The 23495-nt window shown below is 38.7% G+C and overlaps 1 protein-coding gene across 3 annotated transcripts in view; it reads right to left on the reverse strand.

Annotated features, from left to right (window-relative positions):
- EDNRA (endothelin receptor type A) overlaps positions 1 to 23495 on the reverse strand; it is a 33702-nt gene that overhangs the window by 4978 nt on the left and 5229 nt on the right. For all 3 annotated transcript variants that reach the window (XM_015625699.3, XM_019006445.2, XM_015625700.3), the window contains exons 3-5: positions 11091 to 11218; positions 5413 to 5611; positions 1033 to 1185 (exon numbers count right to left, since the gene is read on the reverse strand). In XM_015625699.3, coding sequence (XP_015481185.1) covers positions 1033 to 1185; positions 5413 to 5611; positions 11091 to 11218 — 480 coding nt within the window. The remainder of the gene's footprint in view (positions 1 to 1032; positions 1186 to 5412; positions 5612 to 11090; positions 11219 to 23495) is intronic.

The following is a 23495-nucleotide window of genomic DNA, read 5'->3' on the forward strand; positions in this document are numbered from 1 at the left end:
AGGCAAAAGGTGAGAGTTAAAAAGACAAGCATTTGTAAATTGTGGCATAAAGTCATCCTTCAGCAGCCAGTCTGAGAAGCTTGGTGGGCAGGGCATTTTAGGATGGGAAAGGGTGGATTCCCCCACCTCCTAGTACATACCATTCTAGTTCTAATGGGTGGAGTAGCCTGTGTGTGGCCCTAGGACACACTGTGTTGCAGTCCTAGGGCCTGATGAGGGTAAGAAGTGGAGAATCTGCACGAGGGAAGGTTTTTCCACTCAGCCCTGATCTGGAATGAACCAGCAGAGGAGGAACTCACTCTGATGTAGAGAGGACTGCTTTAGAAATTCACAGCTGTGAACATGGAAGTTAAAAGAGTGGAACTTGAAGGGCTGATGTTAACACTGGGGAAAAGCTCCAGATTGTTTTTAAAATTTCAGTTAAGCATTAAACATCAGCCAGCGCTGCCAAACCAGCAAAGAGACCTGACGGCTCCGTGAGCAACTTTGTTCTGTGATCATTTGTTTGTTCTGCTCTCCTGTTGCTCTTTTCAAAGCAGCTACAGCAGTGGTACTGCAGCAGTGCAATAACCCTGAGATACAAAATCCATTCTTTTCTAAACCAGGTTATTCTACAATTGCTTTTTATATGAAACTACAATTACATATCAAAGAGTGCCAAAAGGAGGGAGGATCCATGGAGTCATATCTTTATACAGAAAAAGAAACATATTTTGGCATATCTTTGTAGTTAAATTTCAAAGCATTTAGCACTAGTGATTTGAGGTTGAAGAGAAAGGGGGCACAACTGTCAAAATAAGAAAAGAAAGAAAAGGTTTCGTTTCCTGAGCATACTGTCTTCAATGCCTAGTTATACTATGATTTAGTCTTTTGTTCCCAGTTTAAATGACTGCCTTAACATCATAAATAACCCACATACTCACTTTCTACTTTGGTAGTATACTGTATTCAAGTACACTTTGAAATATTTCTAATGTAACCTGTAGAGAGAAGAACAATATTTTCAAGGATTGGTGTTTCTAATATATTTACCTGCTTCAGGTGTTCACTGAGAGCAATTCTCAAGTTGCTGTTTCTTCTGTTTAACATTTCACAAGTCATTAGCGTATAAAAGATGGCAGTACATGCCAGTGGCATGCAGAAATAGAAACCAAACAGCCACCAATCCTTTGCATCTTTGTAAAACTGTAGATAAGGAAAAGAAGAGAGCAGATATTTTCTTATGATTCAATGCAAAATACAGTAGAAAGGCCTTGGAAAAACATGATGTTTGGTACACTGGTATCTGTCTGTTTCCTTATTGTTGATCTCTTTTTGACCAATATCAAAATAGGAATTGTGGCAGTGTAAGCACAGATTGCCTTCCTGTACCTTTGTTGCAGTCTGTCTTGGGTTGGAATTAATATTTTTGGTTGTACTTTCTGAACATTTACATTCATTCATGAAAACTGGAATACAGCTGCATGAAAAAGACGTGCCAAAATGTAGACAGTGTCAGTCTGAGATAACAAATCTTACTAAAAGCCTGTCTCAGGAAATGCCATTTACCTCTACAGCTTCTGTCCTGATACCAAAAAAGGAAAATTCAAAATGTCTTGTAAGTTTAATCACCTTTTGTTATCAGTGAAAAGGTTGGCAGTTGGTTTGCTTATGTACTGTGCAGATAGGAGCTACTTTGTAAGTGTTTGTCTGATATGTGCAAAGCTTAGGGATGGCTTCCAGTGGTACAGTTACTTTTAACCCCTTGACTGCCATTTCCACCATTTGCCTTTTGTGACAGGACACTAAGGTATTGATAGAATAGCAGTACTTAACTCTGTGTAATTTTAAGTACTAGCTGTGATTGTAAGCCATGTTGTAAATGAATACATTTATGTATTGTGGGAAATATTACATTTGAGAAAACATTTAAAATAGCTCTTTTCTGTAGAGGATTGTGTTTTCAGATTTTAGAAAATACCGTATCTTGGTTTTTAATTTTTATGTTCAGCCAAAAGTATGCACTGAAATATGGCATTTCAAATACTTCCTGTGTCTACATTATTAGTATAAAAGGGATGTGTCACTCTTTCCCCCAGCTTGTTTGTTCCTAGAGGATGTGCTTTTGTAACATCACAGTTCCCACACCAAATGTCAAAATTCTTATGCCTGAGGATGTTATGAATCCTGTTTGAAAAAGTCAAACTTTTGACATCGTGTTTATATTTAAAACCAAACAGCACTAAACTTTGAAAGATGAAAAAAAGCTGATACAATTAATATACTGGTGTTTAATAATGTTACTTTAAAAGTCTACTTCAGTTACATTAGAAAGTTGATTTACTGAGAAACATTGAATGCTTTTGTTTTTTTTCCGTCTGCCCCAAAGCAGCTGCATACAGAATTTGCTAGTTTAGATTATGCTGCTGGTTTCTAGGCCACAATCCCACCTCACTCTGGGACACTGTGTTGTGTTGATTAACTTGTTTCCTCCTCCTCATTACCTCCTCCCTGAGGAGGGGCTACAGTCTCTGCATAGTTGCACTTTCCTTGGGGGCAGAATTTCCCCCTCTGGGAGCAGAGCTTTTGCCAGCAGAGAACCAGAAAACAATATGCCTTGTATTTGAGGAGTTTGTACTGAGGGCAAATGTAATTACTGCTCCTTCTGCAGAGACAAGGATTACATGTACATGGAGACAATTATCTTTTCCACGGCAAATTCCTCCAAGTCAGGCTAGATTCACATTGGCTGGGCAGCAACAAAATGTGCACTACGTGAATCCACTCCATGTTTACAAGGAAAACTTTGTGTCCTACCAGTGTTCCAGCCTCCATGAGCATTGCCTGTTGGTCAAGAATACACACGAAAGGTCTGTGTCACAGCCCTGACCAATACATCACTTCTGAATGAGGAGTTGGCCTTGTGGAGTTATAAAACCTACTCTAAGATGTCTGTAAATGATTAATTGAGGAATCTGAGTTTCACAAAGCTTACATCAAAGCACAAAAATGGGTTGATTAAAGAGAAGTAGACATTCTTTTGTTTGTCTTGAAAGCCCACATGGAACCAGTTTTCTACAGGAAATGTGCATTTTAAACAAGTTTCCTAGTGCACTCAGCCTCTTGGGAATCATGGTCTTGCATGAATCTTTTAAATCTTTCAAAGATAGTTTTAAACATGAATAAAGCTCCTATTAAAAACAAAAGTTAATAATAAATCCTTCCTGAAGTTTTGTAATTGTTTATTGTGGTGTTTGTGGTAGTAAATACTATAGTTAAGGTTAAAATAGTATTTCCACTTTAATCTCATGTTTGTATTTGCTTGCAACTCATTGAAACACAAAGCTCTCCATTCTGGCTGACACATCGAACATTTTACTCTCAGCTTGGACATAACTTCTGGTTTGTTTCCTTAAAAATCAAGCTGCTGTGGGGAGATTGGCACTTTTGAATTATACTGAGCAAGTAAGAGATACTGCTTCCTGCTAGGAAAACAAACCAAGCTACTCAACTTAGAACATTAAGAACAGAACAGTAATCATTAAAGTTAGCATGCCTATGGAAGACCTGAACTGTAATGTTTTTGAGAAGAGGGAAAACTATTATTTTTCTTAGGGAGAGAGGAAGTGAAGATTGTCCAGGCACATTTGAAGAGAAAAACAGCCTGTAGAGATGGGAAATTTTGCTGCAGTGTGTAATTCATAAATCACAGTCTTGTAACTACAGTATCTACAGTCACATAGGTTGTGGAGTTAAGAAACAAAAATATAATAAGCTCTGGGAAATTCCATTCCATCTTTACCTGCATTAATTATTTCCATTAGGGAATTCCTTTTGTCTTCTCTTTCAATTATCTTGTTATAAATGAATATCCAATTTGATTAACAAAAAGAATTTATTCTATAATCAAAATACAATCGTAAAAGCCACTAGAAAAAATCAGATTGACGCTGTACCAGGCAAACAGCGTCGGGTGAGAAGGGGGGGGTTCTCTGTAGCACCCTCTGCTGTGTTTCACAAACTGTGACTATCACATGGTGCTTTTTATATGTTCTCAGGCTTTTTGGGGGTCCCTTGGAATATGCTTCTGACAGACGAATATTCATGCTGGTTTTGGTGCACATCATTGTAATCTTGTTGGACAGAGGTTTCCTGGAAATACACTTCTTGCAGACAAATATTCATACTAGCCTTGGTGCGTATCACTATAATCTTGTCAGAGAAGGTTTCCTGGAAATATGCTAGGATTCTTTTCAGATGAGATTATAACTTCAGCACAAATTTTTTCGTGCCATGTATCACAATCTCATGCTCTTTTTGCCATCACTATAGTCTGTGTAACCCTACCAAAGTTGGGGATGTTCCTCTGAAAAAATAATCATCCACACTTTTTATTTTCTAAAATTCCTAGCTCCACTTTACCCTATTGTTCCCAATTCTAGGCCACGTTATGTTCTGGTCCAATAAAAGGAGAAGACTTAGACATTCAAAAGAGAGAAACTTATACTCTATTATGAAAAATTCTAGTCCAGAAAAAAATACTGAGTTTTTCTCAAGACTTAGGACCTGGCGCTATCTGCTTTCTCTGCAACAAATCAGAATCTTACTCGTTTTTTATTACTGAATGAATGGTACCTGGCCTTTCTCTGGATTCAGAAATTTAAAAATTAAGATATTGTCCCATTGTAAGGCCAGGTGGAAAACCACTACACCCTTATGCAGTAATCTATTGATTTTGTAGTGACTTCTCACCTGAGCTGCTTTGCAGAAGTTGATGTGGGTATTGGCAGCTGGTTAATCTGCAGAAGCACAGAGGGTGAGTGGTAGGAAATGTGCCAAAGCAGCCTGGCGTGTCTCAGGCACTCCTCTCTCTCTTGAGCTGCTGTATCTAATGGCAGCTAACACTGCACAAGCACCTAGCTGGAGGTGTGGGTCTGTCAGCTTTGTAGTCATGAATTCTTGTAAACTAAAGCATGATTTTTTATTTGACTTTAATGCATGTAGCGTGGCCCCACCCTTTTCTTTATGTGCCAGGAGAGCTGACTACTGCGTAAAAAAAGATGACTAATCATGGTAAAACATGTGTTTTGACATTTACAAGCTCCAAGGTGTTGTACTTTGAAACTCAAAACTTTTCAAGGCTCTGACTACCCTGATACATCTCTTGATTGTACTTGAAGCAGGTGTGAATTGCAAATGTCTGTAGTAAGAATCCTTAGTAGCAAAAAAATAAAAATGCTGTAAAGGCCCATTTAATCTCTCTGGCTGAAAGCAGAGACAAGTCACTGTGAACATAGGACCCTCTTTGCACCAATACACGTTAGAATACATTTTGCAGTTTAATGATGAATAAACTCTATTATCATCCAGTATCTTAATTGTCTAAGCCATGTACTGTGGGTTCCAAAAAAGAGAAGACAGGATGTTACTTACCAACATGAAATCATTTGTAGGTTTGAGCATGCAGGTAACATAACTTGCATCCTTGTATCTGAAAGGTACCACAGCAAAGCCAATTGCTTCTGGGATGGCCAGTATGAAGGACAGAAGCCAAATGGAGAAAATTTCAATAGCAGTGATCATTGGGATTCCAATCCCCTGAACACGGCTCCAGGACGCAACTGCTCTGTACCTGAAAGAGACAGGCGTTAGTTTCCAGCCCGCAGTTTCCTTCTTAAAACAATCACTTAATCACGGTCAGTGTCATATGGCAAGTAAAATCCTAAAGCTGACATCTGAGACTTGTATTACTTGTTTTTTCTGCCTATTCCAGGGCCTCTGCCAGCTGTCAACTTACCTAGGACAAAACAGGGCGCATCAAAGAGTGGAGAGCAGAGAGCCGACTGCTCCTGTTCCGCTTGGGTGTGGGATCGTGTGGAATTCTGCTAGGTGGACTGATGGACTAGTGATTTCTAATTCAAGTAGGCAATGTTTGTGAGGACAGACTGTATCTTTCACTAAATAACTGCCATAACAGAGGAAAAAAAGCTTCCAGGCATACAGCCATTCTAACAGATACAAAACATCCATCTCCTTCAGCTACCTCAGCTGTAGCAGCAATGCTATCCAAAGTGAAGCTGTCAGCTTCCAGGCAATGAAAGACTGGGAAAATACTCCTGATGAAGTGAAAATGCATTTGTTGTGTTTACACTGTTAAATGAACTGAGAGGATCTTTCCCCTCTACTTGTCTCTCAGTTTTCAATGAGCTTCTAGAAATTTATTAGCTTTGAGACCTCAATCACTGTCAGCTCTGGTCAGAAGGTTGTAAAATTTTTCAGAGAAGGCTGATAGGCATAGAATACAGAGTACAATCCAGTCCATAAATTAAATTTTCAGTAGTAGATTTAACTCTTGTCCTACAATGACTGCAGTAAACTACTTAGCATTTCCAGCAATTTAGCAAAGACAGAATCAGTGGAAAGAACCAATATTATTTTTTGATCTTGAAATAACCTGAAATTCATTCTAGAGATCTCTCTGTCATTAATGATGCTACAGCTTCTGAACTGCTTATTTTACTTCCCTAAAATAACAGCACCTTCCCATTTGGAGTGACTGTGCTGCATGGATATATCATGGCATCCACTGATGAAATAGTCTTCTTTAGTTGAGGATAAAAAATGTCAAGAAAGGTTGTTTGTCTGCTCAGAAAAGTATCAGATTAAGAAGAGAAATACTGGATTTTGAATTTCTGAGATCACAGAATCACAGAATGAACTAGGCTGGAAAAGACCTTTTGAGATCTTCAAGTCCAACAAAGATGGAAGGAATGAAGGGCTTCCAATGGGAAAAAGGGCTACAGGACCTAGGCTACAGACATCAGGAAAATTTAGTTGTTGTAAGTCTTTCTCAGTCCTCCTTTAGCCAATACAGTGACATTGGATTCACACACAAAGCATTTCTTCTGATTTCTTGTATTACACCCCCTTTTTAGTTTGGAAGTGTGCTTATTAACTAGATGAAAGACTTGGGAATTTCATCCCCTGTAGCCCCAGTGTTAGGGGAATGACAATGCCTGAGTGCAAACCCAGGCTAAAGCCCCTCAAAAGAAATTCAGCAAGCATTGTTATCCAGCATCACTGGAAGGTGTCAGGGCCTGGCATGCCTTCATCACCCCTGCAGGAAACAGACTGGAAAGCTTTGCCTTGATATCTACAGCACTGTCATGCACAGCATAGCACAGGTGTACTGCACACAGGCTCTCAGAGCATCATTTCTACAGAAATGTGTGTATAAATACTTTGAGCATAATAAAGCCAACTACAACTTGGAATTGCACATTAAAAATAAAAATATCATCTAAAGACATCCTTATCTTCCAAGAATGTGAAAAAGGAGGGAGGCAATGGTTCACTGATGGGGAAGAGGTCTCTGAGATTAGAATTTTGAGACCATCGAAACAAAACTATAATGGGAGAATTAAGAAAGAAATATCCAGTATCATATCTTCTAACAAATATTCATATTAAAAACCAAATTTAACTTTAAATAATTTGTCATCCTGTCATATTTCATTTTGTCAAATATCAAATTCTGGCTTTCATTGCCAAATGGAATATTCATAGAAACTTAACCTTTCACACAAATGCTCAATTATTTGTAAAGTTTGGAAACTTAACAATCAGATCAAAGTTTACTTTCTACAGACTGGCAATTTTACAATCATTTCTATCAGCTGCACAAGCTACTACCCCATCCTTGAATAACTGATGTTCTTAGCAAATACGGGCTTGTACACTGTATATATTTCACTGTATATATTTTTCAAATAGCAAATGTAAAGTTTATTTTGTGTTACCTCTGCAACCAACGGGTTGCAAACTGTAAATCCAATTATTTCCTTTCTTTCATTTTTATACCTGTATTTTTGAACAAAAACATCTGTTTTGCACATGAGATCACTATGCACAGCAGTAAGGATTTGGGTCCTGTATGCATTTTACTGGTTTTTTTTTTCCGTTTACAATTCAAATAACTCTCAAATAAGGAATTTTTAGATGAATAATTTTCTGAATATTTTCAGCTAAAACATAAGAAGCTCAGTAATTAGATCAGAATTTTCTGAATGTGTATTAATCTGCAATTACTCAGTTTCTTTACTCACTGCTGTAGGAGTGATTTGAAAAACAGTGGCAGTAATAATAATTTTAGTAGTAATCATTTTTAAGGTGGGTGTTCTGTGGATTATGTAATATACAGGACTTCTGTCTAGCTACAAATCTAAGAGTGACAAAGTACTGCAGGGTTTGTTTCCCTCATACTTGGAAAACATAGGATATCTGCCAGAGAGATGACATAAAATACATACATAATGCATTGCATTTAACTCCTTATTCTAAAATCTGTGTGAGATTTGCCTAACTTTCCTTTTATTCTGTTTATTTTCCCCTTGTCTCTAATCTTGTCTAAAATGTTCACTTTTTTCCCCAGATCACTTTTGCTCTCTATTTGATGTTGTGTCTCCTCTTCTCTCTCCCATTTTCATTTCCAACTGCTCATGCATGTGCTGTCACCTTGTATACATGCACACAATTAAAAATTTTGTACTCCTATCCAGTTATAACATGCTTAAAGCATTTCTTTCAGAAGGACACCTTGTCTGGATCTGAGAACATAAGTGAGTGCTTTTGTTCCCCTATTCCTTTTAACTTAGATTAGAAATCAGGTGTTAATTAGGGAATTAGGTGTTAATTAAAAAAATTGATGTTCAAATGGCCCTGTAATATAACAGTGTCTGTTCTGTGACTATCATCAGCCCTTAGTATGAGTGAAAAGCAATGCAGGAAACATAAAGGACAAAATCAAGCAGGTATGAAGCAGTCGCTATCAAGATGGGTACCGGGACTGTTCCTAAATGTCCCCACTGTTGCTGATACCAAACTGTTCTGCTTCATCATTAGCAACCACAGCTGTTCTTCATTTTATGCAAATATCTTAATACCATAAAACTCTTAGAGTTTTGTTTTAGTGGCAAAATCTCAGCTTGTCTCATACACTTACTGTGAGTTAGTCCAGATAAAAATATCTACTTTAGGATTACTCTTCTATGCAATGTGTTATAGAAAGGAGTCAAGAAGAGGGTGTATGCACGTGAAATGAGATCCATATCTTAACTTTTCTTCTTCAACCCATTTCTTCATCAAAAACATTATGTTCAACACATAAGCAAGGGTAAAAACCCAGGCAGGGAAATATCCTTCCTCTTAGTCACACTCAGGCACTGTTTAGAAAAAGAGTCACACTATTGTCACCATTGTGACCTGGAGTTTAAAAATGCCTTAGGGGCATCTGAGGCAACTTCGAAGTCAGCTTCCTCCCAGGCTTTCTGTCAGCCTCTTAAAACCCTTTCCACACGTGTGAGTGGCCATTGTTCCCCTTGGGCACACACACTTTAACCTTAATATACTGTCAGGGCAAGCCACTCCAGGGCAGTAGTAATGAGGGGAGTTTCACTATAGGATGTAGTTAGCACAGGGAACTGTCCTGATAACAAAAAAAAGAATCCTGTTCTAACTTAAGGCTGTAGTCTGCAACAGGGACAGAGAGTCAACAATGATTAAAAATATGAAGCTCTGTATTCACTCTACCAGTTGACTACATCTTTTTTGTGTCATAGAATGCAATATTTAGAGACACAAAAAAATTATAAACAAGATAGCTTTCAGGAGCTTTTTTAAAATAAGAATTAAATAACCTATAGACCAGAAACAGTCCAGCTGTGACAGCACACTCTTTCATATTTACTCATTTTCCATTCTAGAAAGCAACCATTAGTTAATGTGGAATTTTGTGTTCAGGTGCCAAACTTCCACTGTCCAACCAAACTTACTGAAGGTGTTCTGAGCTTTCATGGTGATTGAACCAAGATTCAGTTCTTGTTAGCCAATATCAGAATCTGGCTCTATACATCTGTTTTCTAGCACACATCCTCTGCAACCACTTACTAGAGTAGCAACAGATGATAAAGAATATGTTCTTGGCAAAGTGTCTTAGCTAAGGGAGGAAATTAAATAGTCTGAGTCTGATCCCAAACCAGACTTTATAGTCAGATGGAAACAGCATTTGGTTGTTGTGAGGATTAGCAAATCAATCCTTGTAAAAGTATGGATGCATCTACAAAAAGGTAGCTTCAGCTGAGTTAGTTCCAATTTATAAAAATGTCTGTAACAGTGGAACTTCATCTAGCGAAACTGCAGTTGTCGGAATTTATCTAACAGACTGTCTGTTTCATGTGCTTGATCTATGTTTTATTCCTTAGAGTGGTCCATGGGATTTTATTTAATGGTAGGCAGATATTGTTTGAGAAATGTGATTCTTTTTGTAGTTCTCCGACTCAAAAAATGGAAGTAGAACAGTTACCTGTATTACTTTATTTAAGTAATACAAGCAAACCTTGTACATCAACTTTTTCTGTAAAACCAAACCAAAATTAATTTTAAAGCTTCTTTACATCCCTGTACTAATACACATAGTGCATTTTATTTAACAGTATTTTCTGTACTTAGAGGTACTGGTGTTTTGGAGTAGAACACGATGAAGTAACTCAAGACATAAACCAGATTTTTACAGAAGTCAAGTTTTCATCTGCTATTTCATTTTATGTGTTAAGAAAAAACAGCAGAGGCATTAATTTTCAAACTATCAGAGCAAGTTCCAACATGTTTTTCAGTAGGGCTCTGTTAATTCTGAAAGTTATCAGAATAAACCCTTGTTTATTGTCCATAGGCAGTGGGCTGAAAAACTGTTTTTTAAGCCTAAAGATTATGCTCTTGTTCAAATACAAAACAAAGATGAGTTCGTATGAAAGAAAGAAATCTGAATACTGAGTCAAACCTCAATACATTTTTGTCTGGTAAAATAAGCTGAAATAATTCTTTATTAGAGCTTTTAAATGCCTTTAAAAAGCATGTAAAGTTCATTAGTCCAAGGACTTAATATTATACTTTGAGCCACAAATGTGATGCTTGGCATTAGCCAGAATATTAAAGACCAGAATCTAAGTTATATCTATATATTTAATCTGCCTGCTAAGAAAACCATGTTTTGTGCTCCCAGATTTAGGAAATCTGCATGTGCAAGAACAGTGCCAAAAGAGTAAAAAATACTGTACCTGTCCACACTAAGGGCACACAGGTTAAGGACTGTGATTCCCACTGATGCCTTCTGGATAAAGGGAAGGAATTTGCAAAGAAACTGTCCAAATTCTGTATTTCCAAAAGGCCACTTTTGAGCGAGGAGCTAAAGAGAAGATACAAAATAATCAGAATATTTAAACATTAACCTGACAAGCACATCACAATTGTAGTTATTTCTTGTCTTAGACACAGCCATTGTAACCTTGAATTCTTCATACCTCAAACATATCTTTATTCGTGAGTGAATCTGGGAAAAAACTGCTACTGTGGAAGCACAGAAGTTGAAAGTTTACACTGGAATCTAGACTTTGTGTTCTTGCAATAGCAAATTGCACTGTTAAAAGTTTTTTTCTTTATTATTGTGAACCTACCAGCAGTACTAAATAATGAAAATTTAACTCAAGCCTGTCATAAATGGTTGCAATTGGCATGGCCCAGAACCAGGCAGTCAAAACGTAACTCTGGGCTCATAATGAAATAGCTCAGAGCTAAGTCTTGATGCTGCACGCAAGTAGATTCTTGTCATTGTAAATGTACTATTGTGTAACTCATGGCAATATTCAGTGCCAGACTCTGAGGAGTGTGAAGAAAACACTGTGCATACATAATTTGTTCCATATTACATTTTAAAGGACAACCGTGCAAACATGTGGGCAGTGCTTCAAGGCAGCAGAAAGGGATCCACTGGAAAGATGTGAGTGACTGAGGTTCAGAGCAGTATTTCCAAGGAGGCATTTACATAATAAATATTAGTACAGTGATTCATGTGCACAGTTGTGAAGAGTTAGCATATAAATGGTAATATTTCTAGCTATAATTGTTAAAGCTTTGAAAATGTCTTTGAACTGAGCTCTGATAGCATATATACACACAAAATGCAGGACATGAAATTATTCAGAATAGTCAAATCTACAACTGGCTGCAGGGTCACGGAAGATCAACCTTTACTTGTGCTGACAGTAAAATGGCAGATTACATTCAGTGTAAGTGTAATAAATAAAAAATTATTAAGTACATACAAAGTACTAAGCCCTAACTTAGCTACTTTAACTCAAGTGGGATATTTCAGCCCTCATGAATAGTGCTATTGAAAAACAAAGTCACTAAACCTTCTCACTCATGCACTACCATTTTGTTGTTCTTCTCCAAGTCTCTGCTGCTGAGACTTTCTCAGTGGTAGGATGTTCATGTTTTGAGAGTTAGCTTTGCAACCACAAGGACTAGAAATATTTTTCAGTAGAAGCTTAGGTCCTGAAACACATTAACCTGGTAAAAGTGGGTGTATTCTAGCTGTAGAATTAGAAAAACAAATTCTGGTTTTAACTCAGGACTGTAATATTGAAAGTAAACATTTTATTTCTATTTAAATTAGTGTTAAATTGAAGCATGCTAATAATCACTACGTTTAGCAATACAAAAGTTAACTGTGAGAAGTTCAAATTCACATCTGTCTTTATCTCAGTTAAGGTAGGTGTTACATTTCAGTTTTTTCATAGCATGAGTTTTTCAAAGAACTTTGCTGTGGTGTGTGGATGTGTATCACAAAATTCTGCCTAAGAAGGAATTAATCTTCTCCTCATGCTCCTGCTGTGGATTTTTTTCACCTCCTCTATTTTATTGTCATTCATCACAACGCTGAATTAGTTGTGATTTTATCCCCCAAATGATACCTTAAAAATGCTGGAAGCAGCTATGCGCTCCACATTGCCTGTGCCTCTCTAAAACTATATTAATGTTGTCACCTGATTATTTGTATTTCAGGACAGATTTTAGCAACTCACAGCTTTCAGCCAACTGGGTGGAAACTGTGGATAAAACTTACATGTGCAAACACCTTTGCTATGGTACCCCAGTTTAGGTTAGTCACATTTGAAGAAAGGAAATCCCCTTTCTCAAAAGGCTAGGGATTGGATTGCTAGGATTGGTGTAGTCACTAGGAAGGTACTGTAGTCAGTACCTTCAGTAGCAAAGGTGATAAGTTTAGATCTGCAAGCTCTTGATTAATTCCTCTGATTCTGTCTGTATTTATAGACTGAAATACATTGAAAGCTCCAGCAGAACTCTTTTCCAGATAGGTTTGCAATAGTGTAACAAATGCTTGCAGAGCATATTCTGCATTTTGCCTAGAACTCTCATATGAGGTTTTAGTTTTTATCAGAAAAAAAGTTGAAAAATGAAGGGATGATTAGGACCCGTAGTAATTCAACCATGTTGTAGTCACATGGAATTTCAGCTCCAAACTCTTGGCTGAGCTTGGGTAAAATCAGAGTAGCTCTTAGACTGGGAAGGCTAAATTATAAATGGCACTGCCACAGGAAAGCGGCTCTAACAGACTTCTGCAGAAGTCTCAGTTCTGGTATCCACTGTGCCTACCAGAGCCCCAAAACCCATTTATCATTACAGATGGCACTTTAAAAGGCAACTGAAAGCTACCTATTCATTTCAGTGCCCTGACTGTGGCTGGAGCTACACCAGCAGTAGAAATGAACAAGCACTTTGTAGTGACTGCAAAACTCTGTTACTACAAGGCAAATATTAGCTTCAAAAGGAAAAGTGCTGTACTTGAAAAAGGTTCACTAACTCATTACTCCTCACAGGGAAGCTTTATCATGCTTCCAGCATGTACGCTTCAACCCCACACCCCAGGAAGCTCTCCTTTTTTGAGATTAAAAGTATTTTATTCCTTTTGTTTCTTACACTTTCCACTAATTGAAGTAATATCAGTACCAAATCATTAGACTTTCTTTTCAAGTGGATTTTAATCAAAATTCCTGGGACCAGAAATAAGGTTTTTTTGATTTCAAGATTCACTTTGCAATCATTTCTGGGGGTGTACTCCATTATCACTCTGCATCAGCTATGCATTCATTACTTCACTTTGGATCAGGTGCCCTTTTTTTTCTTCTGTAGATATTTTTAGTCAGCAAAAATGATCCTGTCTTTAGTTTTACTAATTTTTGCATAAAAACTAGTCCATTTCCCTCTGTTCTGCCCTAGCATGGTATGGAAATTTCAGAAGGAAATAATACATTTACTTTGTATTAAGAAAAATGAGCCCAGGAATTTAATTTAATTAATCCTGATTTACTTAGGTACAATACAAAAACTGGAACTACTGGCTTTGCTCTTTGAGTGCTTTTGCATATTTTACTATCCAAACATAATGATTATAAAATTCTAGAAAATCACATTTTCTCTCAAGGCTCTAGGATAGAAGAAATCAGACTGATTGCTCCTACTTGTGTCCCAGTTCTCTCTGAGTTATGGAAGTGGATTGTGCTTTTGCAAACCCACTTATGAAATCCCTGAGGTTCCAAAATAAGACATATGGCAAAGGAAACGCACTTTCCCCTTGTGCAGTTTGGAACTTAAGGGTATTTCATACTGTGGTGCAATTCCTGAGAAAAGAGTGTGGTCAACATGTGTTTTTGCACTGAAATCAGAAATCAAGACTGCTCTGTAAAAACTCAGCAAAGTGACCAGACAGCCACAGCTTCCTTGAGCATCCTCCCTTCTCTGCTGCTTTATATGGCCTCTCTGCCCTGAGCTGCAGCTGAAGACAAACAAAACATCAGCACTGAGAACATTCCTTTGCAGTGATTTTTAAATGTCACTCCATTGATTTTATTCTGCTGTTGCTTCTATTTTCTAACCCCTCTCCGTATGGTAGCTGATGTACAAAACATCAAGTCCCACTGTGCATCCCAAGCAATTTATATATAGTCTGAAGGAGAGAATGTTGTAAACCCACCACGTGAGTGCTGGCCAGAGCACACTCATGTGCAGATACATCAGCCTATCTCATGCCAGGCTGATACTGTGTGTTTGCAGGCAGATGATGGCCCTGGAGCTCAGCCCAAAATAGATGGACTTGGCTGAGTGCTGGATATGAACCAGCTCTGAGCTGCTCTATTAAAACTCCTTCAGCTCAACAGGTGCATGTCAGGAGGTCCCCTCTCTCTGCCATGTGACATTAAGGGTGGCAGCAAAGGCTTCATACCTGCTCTTTCCTGCTCTGATCTCATCCTAGTGCTCTAGAGACTGCCTCTGCCTATATCCACTTGGGACCATTGTTGTGCTGGCACACAAGACGTTCTTCCCAGAAACTGAACTGTGTTCTTTACATGCGGTGCTTGTCCCTCATGCTGCTGCCATCCAGGACTCTCTCCTGAACTTCATGGCATTTAGTTGTTTCATGACACTGCTGGAACAACTCTGGCACCACCATGGAAGTCAGCTTCTCTTCTGTCTTCAGGAAAAATAGAAATACCTTCTTTATTCCGTGACTTACGTTATACTTGTGCAGTAATGGAGAAAGGGACCAAGCCAACAGATTCCGTTTGTATAGGTACGATTCAGGCACGTAAGTGACCAACATCTCCTAACTGTGGAACAGGAGTTACAAAACCAATGTAGTCTGGGGTGATTTTCTTTCCTTGCCACATAGCCCAGAATGAAAGATAAGGGAAATTCTTTTGGTTTTGTTACATCAGCACATTTGGTTTTTCTGGGTTTTCTTTTTCCATTTTATCTTTTTTAAGGCAAGTTTCCTCTAGGAGATAATGAGCTGTCTTGATAAAGCTCTGTCTTAAATTGTGTTCTACAATTATATATGCCGTTCTCTGCTTCAAGGTATGGGCCAGACAAGATATCTTGAGTTTTGGGTGGAATCTAGGTGATATCTGGCTTAGCACAGAAGTGTCTAAGTTCTATACCACTGAGTTGACTGCATTAAGTGACAAAAGATGATGATTCTGAATGAAGTGTCTCACCTCTGATCTGTAAGACTGCTTAGTTAGGAATAAGGATGTATTGAGTCCTTGGCTCACTGTATTTTGGTTGTGGTGACTGAAACAGGATTCTTCTGTCCTCATGAAATGTCATAGGGTAAGAATTCATTGCATGTTTTCAAGCCTTTCCCTTCTTCCTAAAACCCATATATACAGGAGAGAATTGCACTGCTGGACAAAGCTCATCCATTTCTTGCTTCACAACTCAGCTGTGCCCCACCACTTAGTAGGAAAGAGGGAGAGCTGTCAAGGTAGAGAGGAACACAGGCTGTCTCTAAGTATTCCTTCCCCCTGCTGAAGTGAAAGACCTCAGACTTTGAAAAGACAGTGACTAGAGGGAAACAAAGAGTAGAGGAAAATTAAGAATGAGGGTAGCTTTTATAGTGCAGGGGATAAGGCCAGTATTGAGTACATAACGAGATGATTATTTAAGCTTCTTCCAACTTTGGGATCATTTGTTTATTTCCTTATACTTAGATTCACAACACTGGCATGGTAGAGAAAACACACTGTATCTCTTCAACTCTTCTTTGCAGGAAATACATTCCTGATTTTGCTACAACCAAGAACTGCCTTTCTTTCCAGTTTGGGTGGATAAAAGACTAACTGGTTTTCTTCCTGGAAGGAAGAAAGGTTATGTGGGGATTCATGAGAACCATCAAAGGCATTTTTTACTCTGAATTGCCCTGCCAGAGTTTTTTCTTCTATTTTGTTTATTTTAGCCCAGCTGAGTAAAGGTGAAGGTAGCAAATGGTCTCATGCCATTCACTGAATGCCTACAGTTTCTCCTGCTTAGGCAGCTGTTGAAGGGAATGTATAGTTTTTACACAAGGGAAAATAGATTATACTTCAAGAGATCCTGAAAAGTAAGGAAAAAAAATGCTCTGCTTTTGCAGCAGAACATTCTGTCTCAACTGATTAGAAAAAAAGAAATCCGAAGTTTTAGGCTCTTATTAAAATGCTTATATTTATTACAAAAATCTATTTAGCAGTAAAGCATTCCTAAAAACTCTAGGCATCTCGCCTGTGGTATTTTTGCTGTTTACAAAGCAGGATTGCTTTCCATGGTGTTGGCTATCTTCCCATTCATTAGGTAAACTGTTTCTCAAGCTGGGCTGCTCTTCTTCAGGGAAATGAGCTGCAAGGTGTGCTTATGTGCATGGTGATTTGTTCAAAAGAATTATTTCAGTCCCTGGGCATAAAATTTCTTTTGTTATTCTTCCAGCTGTGTTTTCTTTCGTGTGTTGCTAAAAAGAGTGACAGGATTTCTAAGAAGTTACTGCAGAACTGGTAAGCCCTGGATATGTGCAATCAAAACAATTCCTTGTTATCTGTAGAGTTCAGCTTGTTGAGAAATAAAGAAGAAAACACACTAAAATATTCTCTTAAACCTAGAGTCTCTAAGTATTGTACACTATTTCAAATCCACAGAGCAGCAGGGCAGGCATGAGATGAGGAACTGAAGATGAGAGAGGAGCTGTGCATTGATAGGAACATATGTCCTGCTCCCCAAAGAACTATGAGTTAAAGGCAGAGTGGATCTTGAACTAAGACCTAGAATATAAAATCTCTTCCTTAACTTCTACCCTGGTATGCACATTAAACACACTTTGCTGGGAAGCTGCAGTTTGTAAATAGAACAGATTCCTGATGGGTTTCCGTTCCCTGCTCCATTTTGGGAAATTTCTGCCTTCAGGACTCAGTGATCAATCCTGTGCTACCTCTGGGTTTCTGCTGTGTTTGGTCACTATATGGAGACATATACCCAAATAACAGGTCCTGCTTGGAGCAGGTTGTGTGGATTTCTGCATCACACTGGCCCACCCATTCATTGATTCTTGGAATCCCTGATAAGAATTTATTGAAAGCCAGAATGTAGTTGTCAAGTTGAAGTCTCTGAATTTCCTACTTGTGTTGGTACTTCATTGAGAAATACCCACTATACATATGAAAAATTCTGACTCTAAAGAAGGGTTTCTTTTCTAAGTGCCCTTAACATTTTCTGTGCTGTTGGCTTGGCTTTATACTCCTTTGGCACAAAAGATGCCACTTTTTCTGTCAGCTACAAGATCAGTGCCAATATGGTTAATTATCATCCCCATGTAGGTATAATTACTAATCCTGTTGGTGAAGGTATTCAGATATGCCAAATACTTTTTGATTCAGAAGGGTTTGCTCTGACACTTATGCACATGCTCTGATGTTAAAAAATGTCCATGACTAGAAATGTCTTAACTGAGTCTTCCTTCACTGAAGACAAAATAGATGAATGTGTTTGCTTTCTGTCAGCTACCTTCTATACTTAGATTTTTAATGTTCTATGTGGACGACTCAGATTTAGATAATGTTGCAAGTCAAGCAAGTATGAATACCTGTTAAATAATCAAAAATCCCTGTTTTAGTCAAGAAAACATCTTCTTGAGCTGTCTGAGTGAACGTTTCCTGGGTAGATGTCTTCCCCTTTATACCAATAAAATTATTAGGAAAATGTTATTAAAGAAACAGGTAAAAAAGCTGCCTAATTAAAGCTTCATCTGCTTTATAAAGTAATGGTTTAAGGAGTTAAGCATATTCTGATCTAAGGCAATACAGTTTATGTCAGTCCTATTTTTTCCAGCTTGTTTCCAGGAAATAGAGCTAATTTTTATGTTTTTTCTCTAAAGTGCATAAAACTGGAAGCAGAGACAACTCAGGACTTCTCAATAAGAGTTAAAATTTTGCCATTCTAAAGGCGAGATCCTTGGTCTAGAGTGTTTTAAGCTCCATGATCTCAGGAAAGAACAGCGGACAGCAATGTCTGTGGTGGGTGCCTGTGCTTGTTGCTGTTGCTCTGCTGAACTTCAGCCATGAGCGCAGCAGCAGGAACAGCCATAAGGATTTGTCAGAGCTCAGAGCAGCCAAGGCAACAGTGGTGTAGTGAATATTCTGCTGCTGCCTTTGTACAGCCTTAGGAAACCTTAGGAAACAATGTAAAGCCTTTATGGAAAGCAGCCCTCTAAAGAAATTTTCTTGCTTTGCATCTGAATGTATTTGATAAAAAATGCACATGGCAGTGATGGGTAATGCAGTGATCAGCAACCCTCAGTTATGTGCTAATGCCACCTGAAACAAGAAAAGGAACATGTCTCTTCTTCAATGCCTTAACCCTACCTCTAGAGCAGTGTAAAATATAAAACTTTTATTTTCTGCTTTTCCCTGAAGAGAAGTAATTCTTACTGATACGGGGCTTTAGGCTTGGACATCTTGAATGTCTGAAACGGGTATGTTTTGGGTAAACAGGAGACTATTTGGGTCCTGGTGGTATAAAAATGTGATTGAAAATCAAATTCTCTTAGTTTGGTCTATTAAGGTTAGATTTATAACAGTCACCCTTCCTGTGAAACTCAATTTATTAAGATTTTTAGTACTCATTTGATACTGCAAGTGGATATATTGTGGTAATTAAGTATAATGAGGCTTTAATACATCCAAAACATCTTCAAAGGACAGTGAATATTACTCACATTGCAATCCACTTAACAATTAGGGGAATCCACTATATAATTACAGTAATTGGAGAAAGTAAGGAGTGAGTTTTTGAGTCTACGGTACCAAAAAGAAAGATTAAAAATGTCAAACACCTGTGACCACATCTTTAGTTGACATAAATTACATAATTACTTTTTTCCCAACACCGTACCTTTGTTAATTGTGTAAATGCATAATAGAATGAAGGACTCAATTCTCCTGGGATCTTACATTGCCAATTATTACAGTTTTATAGATGCTTCTTTCTAAGAGCTTGTAAAATGATTTGAGTACCAGCAGAATTATCTACTTCTCTTTTGAAAGTCGTTTCAAAATAGTCCAAAAATAGTTCAGAATAGTTAAAACTACATTACGTTTCAAGAAAGTGATTATAACTATTTCAATTATAATTACAGGTATTATACATTTTGTTCTATACCATGTGGCCATCTTAACACTTTACTATTTGTTATTTTAATAGGCAGCTTGTTTACTCTGATTTCAGACCTGTTTTGTCCTAAAAATGAAGATCTGGCCTAAAAGATATATATATGAAGTGTTTGACACTACATATAGGGTACTGAAATATGCTTCAACATGAGGCTGACTCTATAACTAAAAGAATCTTTTAAAATTAAGTTCAGAAGGGTATGAATTACTTTAAAACAAAAATAAAAACACTTGAAAATTTTTTCCTTAAAAGTCTATCACTTCAATTATCCAATCATGATATTTCCAGTGGCCACCCTTCACACTGTCACTCAACAAGAGGAGCTGAAATGTGACACAGGTTTTAGGATCCCTAGTGGTACAAACAGGAATGGCATTTAACAAATTTTAATCCAACTTCTAATGTAAGGATCTTTGCTGGTTCATATGAAAAATGGACTATAATAATAATAATTGCATTTCTTATCGGATGTGCCAGAGCTCCCTTATAAAGCCATAAATGCTTCTCATAAATGCAGATAACCTCAGACAACAAGGTGGTTACATATGGTAATTTATAAATAATTTATTCTGAAAGTTAAGTAACTGAAAAATAACTAAAAGCTAGAATTAAGCTTTGAAAGTTACTTGAATTCTTCCTTCTTACATGTGGAAATTGGTGTCAAGGGGCTGCAGTTTTGTTCATAGCCTTTATTTATCCAATACTTCTCTGCAGCACAAAAATAATTTCTCATGTAGGCTAAAGCAATTTCATTCATCAAATCAGAACCATAGATCAGCTCATCATATAAGATAGAGCAAGGCAAATGCACCTATGGAATTCCAGAGAAGCGACAGAAACTTAATAGGAAAAAAAAATATTGCAAAATAATAAAGAGAATATTAAAAAATTGGTTTTTACTTTCAACTGGACTTCTAAAGAACTTTCAGAAGACCATCAAAAGGCAACTCTGAAAGGCAAAATTAATTCCAGATTTCCATTCCTCTTTGCAAAAAGAAGCAGAGCTCTTTAAAGGTTAGAAAAAATTGTGTCATAAAACTGCTTGTTCTTTCTCAAACTTGGCTCTGAAAAGAACTCATGCCATTTTTCCTTAAAATGTACTATCACATATACCATGAGAATTGAGAATGCTGCCTTAGCAATTATCCATAAAGGCGTAAGGGCGATTTACCAGGGAGGAAACTGTAATACATCATGGGAGGTGCAGTTATAGAATCACTGAATGCTTTGGGTAAGAAGGGACCTTACAGATCATCCAGTTCCAACCCCCCAGCCATGGACAGGGACACCTGCCATTAGCCCAGGTTGCTCAGAGTCCCATCCAGCCTGGCCTTGTGTAGACTCTGAGTCCAGCTAAGAACCCCAGTCTGATGCCCCATTAGACATTCACCCATCTGTGGAACACGGATGGATCTCAAGTCATGCAGAAGCTAATCTTTCAATCTTTCTTGTCAGCTTAATCCAAATACTCTACAAATATCTTACAAAATACTCTACAGATATCTTATCAGCAAATTGGTAAAATCAACAAATTTAACTTTCCAGGTGGAGTATTGAAAAGTGAAAACTAGAATTTCCATTAAAACGCATTCATAATTATTTACTGTCATCCTAGTTTCAAATTCATGTTATATTAAACCCAGTTAAAGTTCAAAGACTTATCTGTAATTTATACAATTGGAAGATCAGAACCAGGTGCTGCATTTCACCATAGATAATATCACAGAATCACTAGGTTGGAAAAGACCTCCAAGATCAGCGAGTCCAACTCAGCCCTAACACCTCAACTAAACCATGGCACCAAGTGCCACATCCAGTCTTTTTTAAACACATCCAGGGATGGTGACTCCACCACCTCCCCAGGCAAACCATTCCAGTACTTTATCACTCTTTCCTTTTTTCTAATATCTAACCTATATTTCCCTTGGTGCAGCTCAAGACAGTGTCCTCTCATTCTGTCAGTTGCTGCCTGGTGAAAGAGTCCAACCCCCACCTTTCAGGAAGTTGTAGAGTGATAAGGTCACCTCTGAGTCTCCTTTTCTCCAGGCTAAACAACCCCAGCTCCCTCAGCCATTCCTCATAGGGCTTGTGTTCCAAGTCCCTCACCAGCCTCGTTGCCTCCTCTGGATGTGTTCAAATGTTTCAATGTCCTTCCTAAACTGAGGGCCCAGAACTGGACACAGCACTCAAGGTGCGGCCTCACCAGTGCTGAGTACAGGGGAAGAATGACCTCCCTGCTCCTGCTGGCCGCACTACTCCTGATACAGGCCAGGATGCCATTGGCCTTTTTGGCCACCAGGACACACTGCTGGCTCATGTTCAGCCTGTGGCTGTGGACCAGTAGCTCCAGGTCCCTTTCCACCTGAGCGCTGTCCAGCCACACTGTCCCCAGCCTGTAATGCTGCAGGGGGTTTTGTGGCCAAAATGCAGGACTTGGCACTTGGACTTATTAAGCTTCATCCCACTGGACTCCCTTCCAATGGATCAACACACACTCCCAGCACAGACCCCTGAGGGACACCACTGGTCACTGGCCCCCAGCTGGATGCAGCACCGTTCACCACCACTCTCTGGGCCCGGCCATCCAGCCAGCACAGAGTGCTCCTGTCCAAGCCATGGGCTGCCAGCTTCTCCAGGAGTGTGCTGGGGGAGACAGTGTCAGAGGCCTTGCTGAAGTCCAAATAGACACATCCACAGCCTTTCCTGCATCCATCAGGTGGGTCACCTGGTCATAAAAGGAGACCAGGTTGGTCAAACATGACCTACCCCTCCTAAACCCATGCTGGCTGGATCTGATGCCCTGGTCATCCTGTGAGTGATGACACTCAGTATAAACTGCTCCATTGCCTTGCTGGGCACTGAGGTCAGGCTGACTGGCCTATAATTACCAGGGTCTTCCTTCCTGCCCTTTCTGTGAATGGGTATCACATTGGCCAGCTTCCAGTCATCTGGAACCTCACCAGTGAGCCAGGACTGTTGGTAAATGATGGAGAGAGGCTTCACAAGCTCATCTGCCATCTCCCTCATCACCCTGGGATGGATACCATCTGCTCCCATAGATTTATGAATATCCAAGTGTCTCAGCAGTTCTCTGGCTGACTCCTCCTGTATAACAGAGGGGCCATTCTGCTCCCTGACACCATCTACCAACCCAGGAGGACAGTTGTCCTGAGGACAAGCCATCTTCCCACTGAAGAGGAAAAGAAGGCTTTAAGCACTTCCACCTTCTCATCTGTAGTTACTATGTTCCCTCCCTCATCCAGTAGAGAACAAAGGTTGGTTTATCCTTCCTTTTGCCATTAATGAAATTGTAAAAATATTTTTTTATTACCATTTACAAAAGTTGCCAAATTAAGTTCAAACTGAGTTTAGGCCTCCCTTATTTTTTTCCTACATGTCCTAGCAGCCCCCTTAAGTGCTTCCTGAGAGACCTGACCCTCCTTCCAAAGATGACACATCCTCTTTTTATTCCCAAGTTCCTTTGAAACCTCATTGCCCATCCAGGCAGGACACTTGCCTCATCGACTCATCTTTCAGCACACAGGGACAGTCTGTTCCTGTGCCCTCAAAATCTCTGTTTTGAAGCACGCCCACCTTTCCTAGTCTCCTTTGTTTTCAAGGGTTGCTTCCCA

This window comes from Parus major, chromosome 4, assembly GCF_001522545.3.
Source record: "Parus major isolate Abel chromosome 4, Parus_major1.1, whole genome shotgun sequence".
Taxonomy (NCBI): domain Eukaryota; kingdom Metazoa; phylum Chordata; class Aves; order Passeriformes; family Paridae; genus Parus; species Parus major.